Genomic DNA, 15,841 nt, shown 5'->3' with positions numbered 1-15,841 from the left:
AATTAAAGGTTGGGCAGTTTTGACAAGGATTCAAATTTTTGTTCTATTTAACTTTTAAGGTCCTGACTTAAATTTTATATAGGGGCAAAATTACATAAAGATCATCCCAAATTTGTTATTTACAAATGAACAATTCCTCTTTCATCAATTTTTTTTTTTTAAATTCCACTCAAATTTTTTAAATTCTCAATAATCAATTCGGTGGTTTAATCCATAAATATTGATATTTTGAATGCTTTCTAAAAAATTATAAAAAAAAAAATTGAATAATTTTTTATTATATAGTCTTACAAATAGCCAAAGGGACAAATTATAGACCATGTGATTAGGGCTGTCAAAAAAGCTCGTTGTTCGCGAACAGTTCGTGCTCGGTTCGTGTTCAATTCGTTCGATAAGTAAACGAGATGAATGTGAATAAATTTTTTTTCTGCGGTTAGTTAAACGAACCAAACACGAACAGTGATGCATTCGTTCGTGTTCGAATTGTTATTGTTCGAAATATAAAATAATTTAAAATAATTATATATATATATATATATATATATAATTTATGATATTTTAAAAAATTAAATTTTATAAATTATAATATATAATAAATTAATAATAATAATAATAATATATTAATATGCTATATTAGTAATATACAAATATAAATATTATATATTTATATAATATCAAATATATAATTAATAAAATATATTATTTATATATATTAATATTAGGGATGTCAAACTGGCTCGTTCGTTAAAAAACAAACACGAACAGTGACTTCACGAATAATTTCGAACACGAGCTTATTTCAAACAAATTAAATCTCAAACGAACTGAGCACGAACACAAGCTACATATGATAAAGTACGATTGCAATTCGAAAGCCAAAATGGGCACGCAAATGTATAATAATTCATTTAAGGCTGAAGTATATATTTTCTGGAAAAAAAATAAAGGTTGAAGAACTCAAAATCACATTGCTTTGTGGCCCCACTTACCATAAGTCCGTTTGTTACTTCCAAAAATAAATAAAATAAATAAAAATAATTATATATATATAAAATAAAATTAGGATTATGCACTCCCATGCATCATAAATGCTACTGTCTAATATATGATGAAAACTATAATTACTTACATAAAGATCATCTAAAATATTAATATTTATAAATTATTTAGTAAATATTTTTTATTAATTAATGAGATAATATATTTATATGTGCCGCAATCAAATAATTAAGGATTTGATAAAAATAAAAATTATGTGTTGAGGTTTTATTATGAATTTTTATTTTTGAGTGAATATAGAGGAAAGTTGATTTATAAATAGTAAATTTTAGATGATTTATAAGTAATTGCTAAGAAATAATTTTTTTTTTAAACAAATGCTTAGCCCAATTTTAATAGTAAAATAAAACTATAAAAATGAGATTAAAAAAAAATATATATAAAAAATTTATTCGAACGCTTGGTCTGATTTTCACAATACGTTGAATTTTAGCATTTGTGATCAATTAAGCTTTCCCTAGCTGTCCTCTCAGAAGTTACGTTGTGTTTAACTCTTGAAAACTGAGAGTTATGCATCTTCCTCTAGTTCCTATTCGCTCATCCAGTCAAGTAGTTGAACAAAGGATCCTCCTCGCCTCGTCCAGTCGAACAGCAAACTTAAGGGAATTTCTTTCAATTTTGTTCATGTAGTAGGTCTTCACGATTCCCTAGCAGTCCTCTCAGAAGTCATGTTGTGTCTAACTCTTGAAAACTGAGAGTTATGCATCTTCCTCTAGTTCCTATTCGCACATCCAGTCAAGTAGTTGAACAAAGGATCCTCCTCGCCTCGTCCAGTCGAGCGACAAACTTAAGGGAATTTCTTTTGATTTTGTTCATGCAGTAGGTCTTCACGATTCAAGTTTCACAATCTCATCATGGTCAAATTTGACATGACCTCATGACCTCATGATCTTCTTCCTCAGAAGTACCCTCTAGATTTGAGCCTACATACTCACTAACCACTCTACCTGACAACTCATCTCACCTAGTCACTAACCACAAACTACGTAACAAGAACTTTCTTCAATGGTCACAGTATGTCTTCATGCATGTCTACTTTAGAGAAAAATTGGACTTCTCAAAAGACAAATTTTGGCTCTTGAAATGGCATATTCTAAATACCTAGCCAAGAAAATTGATGACCACTTAGTTATGTCATGATTAATAAATTCCATGATCACGCAAATTTGAAAAAAAAAATCCTTGCTATATAGGACAACCAAGAGACTATGGGAAGCTGCATGTGAAACCTATTTTAGCACTGAAAACTAAGAGTTATTTGAGAGTAATACCGAACCACATGATTTATGAGAAGGGGAATTAAGTGTTGCTCAATTTTTCAATACTCTTACACTTAATGGTTGCAACTGGACATGTATGAGATTTAATTTTGGAAACGCCCCAACCACTTTTCCTTGTATAGAAATATTATTGAACAAAAGAGGACCATCAAATTTCCTCTTGACCTCAATAAATAGTTGGATGAAGTCAGGGCATAATAATGAGAACTAAACCTCTTCCTATCATCCAGGAGGCATTTGTAGAAGTTTGAAGGGAGGAAAGTAATATGGAGTCAATAATGGTAGCAATCTCACCACACTATTTGTTGAAGGGTTAAAATTGTACTCTCATAGCTCCTCTCCACATAATAAGCTCAGGAAAGGATAACTGTGGTTCAATCAATATAAGAAACTTGATCATGTGAAGAAAAATGTACGAAATTACACATAAAACCTTTCAATTGAAAGCCATCCAATGGAAGAAATGATAAAGAGAAACATGCAAATACTATTATCACCATCAACAATAATATAAAGTTCAACCCATTCATAAGGAAGCAAAATGAGGCACTATAGAAAATATAGGGTCATGGTTATAGTTCAGGACAAGCATCACAATCCTTTACTAGGGCATTCATCAGTTCGCCAGCACTCCAATGTATCTTACCCCAAGTTCTTATTGATCAGAGCAATAAAACACACTTGAATAGCTGACTCTGGAGCTTAAGATCATATGATGGGATACAACAATGTCTTCAAAATTTACAACCCATGCCCTAGTCTCCATGTAATTGGAATAGCTGACAGTTCATTCTCACCATTAGCAAGAACATGATCAGTTGAATTGATAAATGACATTCACCTCTACTTAATTTTTTATATTCTAAAATTTGATTGTAGTATACTCCTAATAACCAAATTTGCTTGTGAATTAAAATGTGTGACTAAATTTTAATCTTTTTTTTATTTTATTTTCAACTAGTGAATTTTGGAAAATTGATTGATAGTGTTGAAATGCATGTTTAGAATTAATCTCATCAGTGGGCAAATTCATCCGTTAAATTATATTTTTGATTATAGTTCAAATTTTCTTATTCTAGTTTTCAATTTTGAGTCCACTTTAGTTGAAAGTAAAGTCATGTCTAGATAGTGTCGTTCTTGTCATTCAAACTTTCCTTATATTGAAAAGAATTTTTTCACATCTATTTATCAATAAAAAGCCCAATGCTACCAGTGTGAAATGCTCCATCTTGTAAAACAGATCAACCTTGTATACTCTAAACTACAAAACAAGCCTCACATTCTTTTAGTGTAATTCACATTGATATTTGGGGAACCTCCCAATTTAAAATTAAAAATGAGGCAGATTGGCTTCTATCATTTATAAAGGATCATACTAAAACTACTTGAACATTTCTTATAAAAGAAAAGTTGATGTTGCCACCATATTTCAGTCCTTTCATTCCACGATCCTTGCTCAATTCCAAAGTGAAATTCAATTAGTTCTTAAAACTAATAATGCTAAGGAACATTTTAACTCCATTAATGGTCCTTTTCTTTCAAGTAGGATATCATCCATATAAGTTATTATGTGGATATTTCTCAACAAAATGGGGTCGCTGAGTGGAAGGGCAAACACTTACTTGAGGTGGCCCATGTCATTATAATCTTTAACCATGTGCCTAAATAGTTTTTGGGGGAAGCTATACTCACAACCACATATCTCATAAATAGAAATTCTGGTTAAGTACAAAAATTTGAACTCTTGTGTAATATTGTTATGGAATCCTAGCTATATGTGCTTCTTTTCTTCCTACTTACCATTGAAAGTATTTTGTTGTTTCGCCTTTGCACACATCATCCAAGACTGCACCAAATTCTATCCTAAATCTCTTAGATGTATATTTTTGGATTATTCCTTAACCAAAAAGGATACAAATGCTACTCTCAAATCACTAGAAAAATATATAACTTCATGAATGTCAAATTCTTTGAGAAACAAGCACACTTTTAGAAATCTGAAATGGAAAGGAACAACTTGATGGAATATCAAATATGAGATCTTCACTAAGATATTTAAACTGATTAAAATCTCGTCACTCAAACAACTTAACCAAATCCTACCACTCAACAATCTCCACTTAAGGAACTAAACTCTGTCATTTTACTCCTCAACTTATTTCACTGATCTGAAAATTTGTGCCTATACTAGAAGGAAAATAATCGTTGAGCATGTAGGGACACTATATAGATCAGGGACTGTTAAAAACCTGAACCAAGTCCTCCTAAACCTGATAAACATAATGGTATGACTTTCTTATCTCATGTCCGAAGGTGGACTGATCATTCAATAGAAAGATATGTAGCATATGGAAAGATATTGCCATGTTACAGGGCTTTTGTGACAAATCTTGATTGTGCATCAGTTCTCAACTCTATTCAAGTGGCCCTAAAGGTTCTAATATAGAAACAAACAGTTGAAGAATAACATTGGGCTAACATTGGGCTCCAGAAAATAATAACACATGGAGCTTTATAGAGTTACCTCATAGAAAAAAAAAATATTGTAAGCTGCAAATGAATATTCACCATTAAGTGTAAAAGAGATGTAAGTGTAGAGAGATTTAATGCCAGATTGTTAGCTAAAAACTTTACACGTCATATAAGATTAACCGCTAAGAAATATTTGCACCTATTCTGAAGCGCAATACCATTCAGGTTCTACTCTCTCTTACAACAAAACAAGATTGATATGTAAATACTTAAGAATTGACTCGTATGCATGTAAATCTTCCTAAACTTCTTTTCTCCAACAAGATTTAAGTTCAAATTTGAGCTCAATTTTAATTAATCAATCAATCAATCTCGAGCTCAACCCAATCCTTGCTCGAATCCCACTTGAATTACTTTCACCACTACTTTAGACAATTTTTATCCCTATAAAAGGCTTGAATTCTTACTTCATTATAAATAAACCACACGAGAAAAAAATGGAGCTAAATATACATCATATCTTCACCACGATCCTCCCACTAAGTTTTCCACTCTCCATTTTAAATCAACAAAACAGCTCCTAAAGCACTAAACTATTAACATGGCTCGATAAACTAAACATTCTGTCCATTACCTCCGCCAAAGAGAGAGAAGACAACTTTATCTTTATCTTCCCCTCCCTCTCAAAGAGCTCACGAGCTCGCCAACAACACTCTGCTTTCCCTTTCCCTTGTCTCTATCTCCTCCCCTGTTCTCTAAACCCGCCATTAAAAATCTCTCCTTGGAGTCCCCTCCTTGGACTTTCTAAGAGTGTGCTTGACTGCACGGTCGGATTTACATTAGCTCGTGACGGGAACAAAGGTCACAAGCAACGGTAACGTAAATCTAGCAAATCCGTCTCCTTAAATTCATGACTTAAATCCTGTTAAAACAGTGCTGCCAAACACCCCCTAAAAAATGAAAACCTAAGGAAGAAAGAGAAAGGTAATAGATAAAAGAAAGAAAATTCAAGCTAGACATAGTGGCCGCCAGCGGCGGCGAAGGAGGTGGAGAGCTGCGCGGGAATAGTGCCGATGAGAAGCAGAAGGGAGGTCATCTCCATTGAGGAATTTGGAGGAGTTGGGGATGGAAGAACAGATAATAGTTGGGCATTTCGGAAGGCAATGTACAGAATTCAGCACCAGAGGAGACGAGGTGGCACGCTTCTCTATGTTCCTGGAGGCGTTTGGCTTACTGGATGCTTCAATGTTACTAGTCATATGACTCTCTATCTTGCTAGAGGAGCTGTGATTAAGGCCACACAGGTCAATTTTTTCTCTTCTTTTTCTTCTCATATAAATTAATGTGTCAAAAATATGATAATATTTTAATCTCAGAGTTTATAGAAATATCAAAATAAGATCAATATACTCACTATAGAAGACTGTTAGGTTCTATCTGGCAAAGGGTTGAAGGTTCGATTCAGGTATGATTTATGCGGTAAGTCAGTACTTTAAGAGAAAATATTTATATTTGGAAAAAATATTTGATAACGGACGCAAGCTACATCCGGACAACAAACGCGATACACTGACGAAGAGGAGGAGAAAGAAAACAACCACTCCCGTTGTATCTGTCTGTTGCCCGGAAGTAACTTACATCCGTTGTCTGCGTCTGGACTCCGAACATAATATTTTTTGATACTTTAAAGATCGATTTTAAAATAATTTGGAATTATTTTGACGCATACAAATTTTGTGACTGAAGATTTAAAATGTGTTTATTGGCAGGATACTGAGAGGTGGCCATTGGTGGAGCCTTTGCCATCATATGGGAGAGGGAGGGAGAGACCCGGAGGGAGGTATGCCAGCTTCATTCAGGGTTATGGGCTTCGTGATGTCATTATAACGGGTAATTTCTCTATTTATTATTATGATTCTATAAACTTAAAGAATCATTTTAATCAACTCATTCAGATACAGACAAATCAAATTAAATGCGTGTATATATACAGAACAAAATTAGGTAAGATTGGTTTTTTGTCCTGTAGATATGATTTATAGTGAGCTGTTCATGTGGAAATCATTCTATTAATCTGACATACGTGGCTTGTTTCAAAATGCCAGATTCTTGACATGTGATTCGCTCAAAGATTGATTTAAATTTCGGCTCGAATCGAGATTTGATCGAGATAAACTAATCTACGGGCCAAAATTTTGAATCGATTCTTTTTCAGACTGATTTTGAGCCGAGCAAAGCTCATTTTGAAATTGGATTTGTTAAGGGTCCTAATAATATTAGGACTATGACTTTCACGATTTTAGCTCAATGCTCGTTAGTCACTCGAAAGTTGCACGAACATGATCTCGCAAGTGCAAGAATGCATAACATTTTATAGATTTATCCTCCTAGATAAGGCATGAACTAGATCTTGCTTCATAAAGCTTAATGGTTTGGTCCAACAATCAATGTTATATATACTGCATGTTTCAGACTGGCAATGAAATATGTTTGGCTGACATTGTAGGAGAAAATGGAACAATTGATGGTCAAGGTGGAGTATGGTGGGACATGTGGAGACAAAGAACTCTTGGCTTCACAAGGCCAAATCTCATCGAATTCATGCATTCAACTGACATCCACATCTCCAATGTCATCTTCAAAAACTCCCCATTCTGGACCATCCATCCAGTTTACTGCAGCAATGTTGTCATAAGATCAGTTACTGTTTTGGCTCCACATGACTCTCCCAACACTGATGGAATTGACCCAGGTGATTTTGTCAACTTTATTCTTCATTTATTATTAGAAATGATGTCAAAGACATTAAATAGAGAGCAATTCTTTCACTCATGATTTGTATTTTAAGTAAATTTATTGTGAAGCATATATCTCCCATGCAAGTTCTGTTCTGAACTTGGGGAGATTAAGGTAAATTTACTTGTTTCCTTCGAGGAAGATTTACATATCAATGAGGTCATATCTATTTACATATCTATCACCTAAACTTTATTTTTTACATACATATCACCTTACGTCTGCATGAAACGCGGATTTCATCTTTTTATAAGTTAAAATAGTGTGATTTTTGAATGATTTTGGTGTTATAAATATAAAACTCAAAATTTAGGCCTTAGATATGTAAATACATAAGAATTGGGTTGTATGTACATAAATGCTTAATCTTTCACCAAAACATATTGCGGTTCTAGAGTAATATCTAATCTTTCACGAGAATATATTATCGTATTCGTGATATTAGAGTGTTATTGTGATGATATTCATCAAAATGACGTCACAATACCATTCAAATACCATCAAAACTGCACGTTTTCACACTTATCCTATCCTCAAGTAATATTCCCTTTTCTTTTTTCACTCTCCTAGCTCAAAGGATCATCCTTTACATTCTGAAAACCTAAGCAAAGAAAAAAAAATTGCAGATTCAAGCTCAAATGTGTGCATAGAAGACTCCTTCATCTCCACCGGCGATGACGCAATAGCCATCAAGAGCGGTCATCTCCTACGGCCGCCCCTCCACCTACATCACCATCCAAAGAATCACCGCCTCCTCCCCCTTCAGCGCCATTGCAATCGGCAGCGAAGCTTCCGGCGGAATCCAGCACATCCTCATCCACAACATCAACATACATTCTACAGCCATCGCCATCCACATCAAGACCAACGCCGGCAGAGGCGGCTTCATCACAAACGTCACCATCTCCGACGTGCATATGAGCAGAGTGACAGAGGGTGTGAGAATCGTCGGCGATGTTGGAGACCACCCGGACGGCAATTTCAATCCCGGAGCACTGACGAGGGTGGATGGAGTGACGATAAGGGATGTGTGGGGGGTGGGGGTGAGGGAGCCGGGATCCATTGAGGGGATAAAGGACTCGCCTTTCACGCGCATTTGTTTGTCGAATGTGAGGTTGTGGGGAGTTGGGGGAAGGATGGAGAAGTGGAGGTGCGCGGCGGTTAGTGGGGTGGCGGTGGGCGTGGAACCGTGGCCGTGCGCGGAGCTTGTGGGGACCTTGTCCATGGGGTTATGCTATTGACAAGATATTAGGTACGGAGTTCGCATGTATGTAATTTTTTCTTATAATTATGTTGTATGTCGTTGTGCTCTTGAATACAATGATGTACGACATATTATAAAAGAAATGTATATGCGAACTGAATTTCATAGGTACCATTAGTTTTAGATTTGCATGTTTGCACTGCTTGTTCCACGTGTGCTTTTTATGCTTGATGAATGCTTTTGATTGTAACCCTTTGTTTTCGTGGCATTTACATGCATATCACCAAATTCTTATAAATCCAATATAGCAACATCAACAACAACAAGCATTTATCCCCACTTTGTGGGGTCGGCTATATTAATCATTTTTCTCCATTGTGTTCTATTGAGTGTTGTATGTTCATTTAATTCTGACAAATTAAAATCATAGTTTATGCTACATACCCAAGTCTTTTTAGGTCTACCTCTTACTTTCTTAAAATAAGTTGAATCTAAAGCATTTATTCTCCTAATTGGATTATCCAACGGTCAATGTATAATGTGACCAAACCATCTAAGATGAATTTTTATAATCTTGTCTGCCACTAGAGCTGCACCAAACATTTCACGGATACATTCATTTTACATTTTGTCTCCATGTGTCAAGTCACTCATCCACTTAAGTATTCTCATCTCAGCAACACTTAGTTTTATGTTTCTCGTTCTTTTAAAGGTCAACATCCTATGCCATAAAACATTGCAAGTCTCACCACCATTTTATAAAGTTTTCCTTCAAGTTTAAGTGGTGTTTTTATATTATACAATAGGCCCGATACATTCCTCCACTTCAACCATCTGCCTTGAATTCTACTAATAACATCCCCATTTATATCACCATCACTTTGAATAATAAACCCAAGATATCTAAAATATTCACACCTTTTAATGGTTTGATCGCATATTGTTACAACTATATCAATAGAACTACTAGTACTTAAATTACATTCAATCTATTATGTTTTAGATCTACTCAAACAAAAGCCTTTAGACTTTAATGTAGACATCCAAAATTTTAGTTTTTTTCAAAACTCTTCTAATCTTATCCACTAGAAGGATATCATCAACCAAAAACATACACCAATATACATCCTCTTGTAAATCTCCATTAAGAGCATCCATAACTAAAACAAAAAGATATGGGCTTAAAGCCGATTCATGATATAAACCAATTGAAATAGGAAATTACTTGGTCAATCCTCATTCTATTCAAACACAAATATTAGCCTATTATACATATCCTTAATGACTCAAATATAAGTCATATCAACACCTTTTTTTTTTCTAGAACTCTCCAAAGAACTCTTAGAACCTTATCACAAGATTTTTCTAAATCAATAAAAATTATATGTAGATCCTCCTTACTTTCTCTTTTTTTCTTCATCAAACCTCTCAATAAATGTGTAGCTTTCAAAGTTCACTTGCCCGACATAAATCCAAACTGATGATGAGAAATCTTCATGTCACGTCTTAACATATGTTCAATTACTCTCTCTTATAATTTTAATGAATGACACATTAATTTAATTCCTATATAATTTACACCTCTTATATATCCACTTTATTTTTAAAAATAGGGACCAAAATACCCTTCCACCGCTCCTCAAGCATTTTTTTAGTTTTCAAAATAATATTAAAAAGTTTTGTAAGCCAAGAAACTCATAATCTTCTAAATATTTTTACATTTCTATTAGCATATCATGAGGTCTTACTGATTTTTCACCATTGATTTTCTTTAAAGTCAATTTAGTTTTTTTTTTAACAATGTGACGATAAAAATAAAAGTTTTATTTTTATTAACGATGTTAAAATTGTTTTAAAAAAATCCATTGAAAAGATTATCAAAATATCTCACCCACCTATGTTGAATATATTTACCTAAGAAAATTAGTTTTTTTTTATTATTATTTTCATCTTTAATACACTTTAGTTGAATTAAATATTTACTTATTTTTTCTCTTTGTTTCGCTTATTTATACATTTATTTTTACTCTCTTTGGTATCCAATCTATTATGAAGGTCACTATGCAGAATTCTTATCATCATACATTATTGTTGTCTTAGTCTTTCTACATACCACCTTAAATTTTTCCCTGTTCTGTAACATTTTACATTTAAACCAATTTTTATAACAAAACCTCTTATATTCTTACCCTCTTTACAAAGGATCCTCCTCGCCCTAGTTCCTGTAAACCAGCTATTTTTATTCATATATTTTTTTATTCTCCAAGTATATATTCTTTATTCCAAACTTGGCATGTTGGCTTGGTCGACCTCACGATCTCTTTGAAGGGATCTACTTCTATGGTATTCTTCTCTTCTAAACTGTTAATACTTTATAAAATTAGTGAAGACACTTTTTTGAGGTATAATATGCATTGAGATCCTTCATCACTAAATTCCTGAAATAAAAATGGATTTTGATTATACTATTATTTTCCTTATATTTTAGATCACTTAATTATATCATTGTTAGAAATTTTATACCATTTAAATAATTATTTTCAGGTAATTATAGTTGCTCCTCCATTAATTCATAATTAAACCTCCAAACCCTGACAACATTTGCCATATGAAATGGCTGCAAAAATTGAAAGAAATAATATATCATTAGAATTTAGGCCTATCAAAACTAGAATATATAGATTCCTGCACTATCTCGGAGAAAATATTCCGTCCAGTGACCGCACGTCCGAACTGTTCTGCTCGTCAATTAATCTTATATATATATATATATACTGATAAAATTAGAATTACAATCAATGGAATTACTGTGGGCTGTCAGTTGAACTGGTTCGAATTCTAGGATTATTTAGTGAGGATGGACTAGGATGAGAATGCTGAAGGGATCTCCAAACTCTTTAAGGATTAACAAGCTCCACCACCACTGGACCCCATCATGAGTAGTTGTCGCCACGTCAGACCATCGTCGTTTGGCTGCTACTGTCACTATCAAGTTGTCATTTTCGGACCACCTATGTCAAGCTATCGACACTAAGCCACTGCCAACGTGATGAACCACCATTTTTGGGCTTTTGTTGCTACCGACCCACCATCATCTCATGGACATCAAGCCATTACCACCACGCCTCATCATCGACATTAGGCCATCGCCATTGTGTTGGAACACCATCATTAGGATGTCACCACGCCATTGGACCACCATCATCAGTTCTACACCGATCTACTGATGTCATATAGAACCACTAATATCAAGCCACCACCATTATACCAAATCATCATTGTTGAGCTATCAACACTGTCGAACCACTGTCATTTATTTGACACCGATCCACCACCGCTACCATTGAACCACCATCATCAGATTACTGTCGCTGCCACCAAGCTACAAGCTACTTTGTCAGACCACTGATGCCGACCACTATCAATGTGCTAAATAGCTAACATCGAGCGACCACCTCCATCTCTTAGTTATTGTTGTAACCATCAAACTGCCATCATTGGACTACTGACGTAGTGCCCAACCATGATCATTGGGCTTTCTTTACCACCAAAACCTGACCGACAGTGAGCCACCTCCGCCGTTGTTATGGTACACTATCACTATCGTCGGATCATCATCTCCTAGCAATTGTCAATGCCACGCCAGACCACATTTGTCAGCTTGTTTCCATCACCAAATCACTGTCGTTGATGTGTTACATCACCACTGTCAAATCACTATCATCCAACCAATGGCATTACTCTCGTTATCATTGCCTAGCCACCTCCATTGTTGTCAAACCACTATCGCTTAGTCTATGGCACCAAACCCCTACCACAATCATCCAATTGTTATGTTTAGCAAACAACATTTTCGTTGCCACTGCAATTAGTGCTAGATCACCATCTCCTAATCGTCATCACATTCGTGCCACCGTCACTCGGCCTACATCGTTGGCCCAAAACTGTCGTTGATGGACTACTATTGCCTCATTGACACCACATTGACCAGTGTTGTCACCAAACCACTACCGTCTTCACGGGGTCACTATCTCCCGGTGCCCATTATTGTTAGATTATATTCTCCTATCAATCATTGGAATCCAGTCATGTTGTTGGTGTTGTTGCCGCGACCAGCATTACTTGGTCATTATTGTAGTTACCTTGGAATTGTCAATGCCCGACCAATGTTATTGGCACCATTAGAGATTTGTTTTCAAATCTTCATCATCAAATCACCATCGCATGGCTATCGCTACTAATGTTGTTGAATCTCTATTACCTAGATGCCACTACCATCAATGACAATGAATCCATAATGTTATCACAGAGCCCCTGACGTCTGTCTTCTATCATTGCAGCCGGGAAGCTGTCACTTTCCAATCTTTTGTCACATTCCAATAATATTATTTTATGCTATTTAAAAGTAAACAAAGTCATGCAACATACATTTGAATAGTTGATTTATTTCAATGGAGTCAAGTTCCGTGATTTTTTCTCTTTCAAGTTTTTTCCCATAAAATAACTGGCGTCTTCTCTATCAACTCTTTTATTACTTTTGTATATGTTGGATTCGTATAATGCTAAGACGTTAATATATCTTTATCTCGGAGAATTCTCTAGAATGCAACAATAGCTGAACATAGTTATATTATTTGGGCACTCGTATATTTAGGAACTTCATATAGTTCATGGACTGGTTTGAAGCAAAACGTAGTTCTATCACGTACTAAGGAAGTTGATCAATATGTAACAGCAAGGAGTTCTGTCACCACAGGGAGTTATTTAGCCGAGGTACTTTGGCTAATGCAATAAATGGAAGTTTTTCTGAAAACATTTTTATCAAAAGTGATAATTTTAGTGCAGTTGTCTTAGCCAAAACTTATGCAAAATTCATTCATGATCTGCATTTAGATCTTTCATCACTAAATTTGAGTTCTTGTATTTGAGGTTATTTGGATATAAAATTCATTGGCACTAATAATCACATTGTAGACATATACACAAATTTACAGCTATATGAATTTTATTCTATCAGATAACACCTTGAAATATATAAGGATTTGGATATACTTGTTGAGTTCTGATATGTTTGTGAATCACACCTCGAGAATTAGAGTGTAAGACAGGAGAAAGAGATAGAGATATATATAGAGAAATGCATAGTAATGAACAATAAAATATTTTGTCCATTTCATAAAATGATCTCTTATTATATGGGAAGCGATACAATATTGTCATTGCTGCAATGAGGGCGTTACAAAATATTTCAGGTATTTTACATGTATGGGCCGATGGCTCAGTTATCTTCTGACTCGGTCGATGAGATTGGTGGGCCTTGGTTCGCTATGGTCTGCTCGTTCGATTATGTTGAGTTGAGATTGTCGGTCGGCTTTCATTGGTCTTTAAGTCGGCAAAACTGGCCCGATTGGTTAGACTTTGCCGATCAGCTGATCTATTATGACTTTCGACGTTTGATCCCTAGGGAGAAGCTCTTATTGGATGAGCAACGCTAGGCTATCAGGTAGAGAGTGAATCAACATAATTTGCTCGGTATTTCACCCCTCAACAAGGAGAACCAAAAAAATCGTTTAGATTTCCTATGGCAAGGTTACTTTTCGAGCAATCAGAAGGAGCCTCTAGGGAGTCAATGAGTTGATTGATGGTAATGAGGTGCTGAGTCTGTCCTCTGATATGGTTTACTGAAAGGTTGCTTGTCAGTTTCGATAAGCTTTCTTATTGTGGTTGGCTTGCCTGCTACTGTCTTGTCCAAGCCTGATGGGTTCAAGCTTGGACCATGTGGACACCTTTAGTCTTGCAATCTCTGGCTTGGAAGGTTACATCTGGTCGGGTTTAGCTTTGGCTTTGGTTTTAGCTGCTATGTCTAGTTAGATACACGTTGCTAGTGGGTCCTCCTTTGTTGTATTTTTCTCTGTTGGATTCATGTTGGCGTAAAATACTATTACATTCTTTAAATATTAAATCACTTAATTGTACCATCATTAAAAATATTATACATTTTAAATAATTATTTTTTTGTCATTTTAGTTATATGGAACCACCAAAATCTTCAACCTGGCGCCATTTGTGCTAATGCATGGCCGGAAAAACTGAATGAAATACATTAGAATTTAGGCCTGCAGAAACTACAACATATAGATTCCTTGAGTGGAACCCAGCCATAAACAGTACAAAACCATGGTAGACGATGAGATTAAAAGACAGGAACCAACCCTCTCCCTCCCATGAATTTCACCTCTTTAAACACTCCTCCATATCCTCTGTTCTCCACCAAAAAGAAAACTCAAGCCTCCTCCTTTCCTCCTTATATTTCAACAGATCCATAGGATCTCTCTCTCTCTCTCTCTCTCTCTCTGAAGCTTGTTGCAGGAAGTGAGAGATGGGGAATTGCATGGAAAAGAGCTCTCCTGAAGTGGAGGAGGATTTGAAGAAGGTAGAGAGAGGTTCTGAGGGAGCAAAAATGGTCAGAATAGTTTTAACGAAGCCTGAGTTGGATTGGTTGATGCAGCAGATGGAGCAGAAGCCTGTGAAGATGAGTTTGGAAGCTCTGCTAGCTCAGATTCTTAAGGAGCGTCAGTGGAAGGAAGAAGAAAGGTGGCAGCCGGCATTAGAGAGCATCATGGAGGTTCCTGAGTTGCAGAGCTTTGAAAATTCTGCTGACAAGGATCCATTGCCCCAGCCGTTAAGCTTGTTAAGTTAGCCTGATCATTTCTTCTCTTTGATTCTGTTTAGGCTGAAGTTTTGTTTCTTTTGATGTATTATAAGGTGTTATTATGTAGAAGATGAGTGTGATAGGTTTGGAGCAAATACTGTTATTATGAGTTAAAGGGGTTCTGATCAATGAGAGAATGGCTTTGGAAGTTGATATTATCTTGATTATCTTCTTCTTCATTTTTGGCTGATTTCTTGGTAATATTGGTTGCAAGGTAAGGAGATAGAAGATTTAATGACCTTTACAAACATTTACATGAATTTCTGAATGTGCAGCAATACTCTTTTAAATTAAGAAGGTGCCAGAGATTCATGTTCA

The 15,841-nt window shown here is 35.2% G+C and overlaps 2 protein-coding genes across 2 annotated transcripts; both read left to right on the top strand.

Moving 5' to 3' along the window:
* The first annotated feature begins 5,837 nt into the window (after positions 1-5,837).
* LOC110022619 (probable polygalacturonase) lies at positions 5,838-9,006 on the top strand. The gene is given in 5 exon segments (XM_020721666.1): positions 5,838-6,115; positions 6,581-6,701; positions 7,318-7,563; positions 8,234-8,306; positions 8,308-9,006. Coding segments are annotated over 5 exon segments (1,212 nt in total). The 5' UTR covers positions 5,838-5,884; the 3' UTR covers positions 8,849-9,006.
* A 5,846-nt stretch (positions 9,007-14,852) lies between these two features.
* On the top strand, positions 14,853-15,636 carry LOC110022623. The gene has a single exon (XM_020721668.1). It carries the CDS (start codon positions 15,191-15,193, stop codon positions 15,509-15,511), a length of 321 nt encoding a protein of 106 aa, XP_020577327.1. The 5' UTR covers positions 14,853-15,190; the 3' UTR covers positions 15,512-15,636.
* Positions 15,637-15,841: the final 205 nt, after the last annotated feature.

This window comes from Phalaenopsis equestris, unplaced genomic scaffold (assembly GCF_001263595.1).
Source record: "Phalaenopsis equestris unplaced genomic scaffold, ASM126359v1 Scaffold000198, whole genome shotgun sequence".
Lineage (NCBI taxonomy): Eukaryota > Viridiplantae > Streptophyta > Magnoliopsida > Asparagales > Orchidaceae > Phalaenopsis > Phalaenopsis equestris.
This window is presented reverse-complemented; position numbering and strand designations above follow the sequence as displayed.

What these genes read in the sequence shown, in the direction of transcription:
- LOC110022623 (XM_020721668.1), top strand. Translation starts at nt 15,191, where the DNA reads ATGGGGAATTGCATGGAAAAGAGCTCTCCTGAAGTGGAGGAGGATTTG.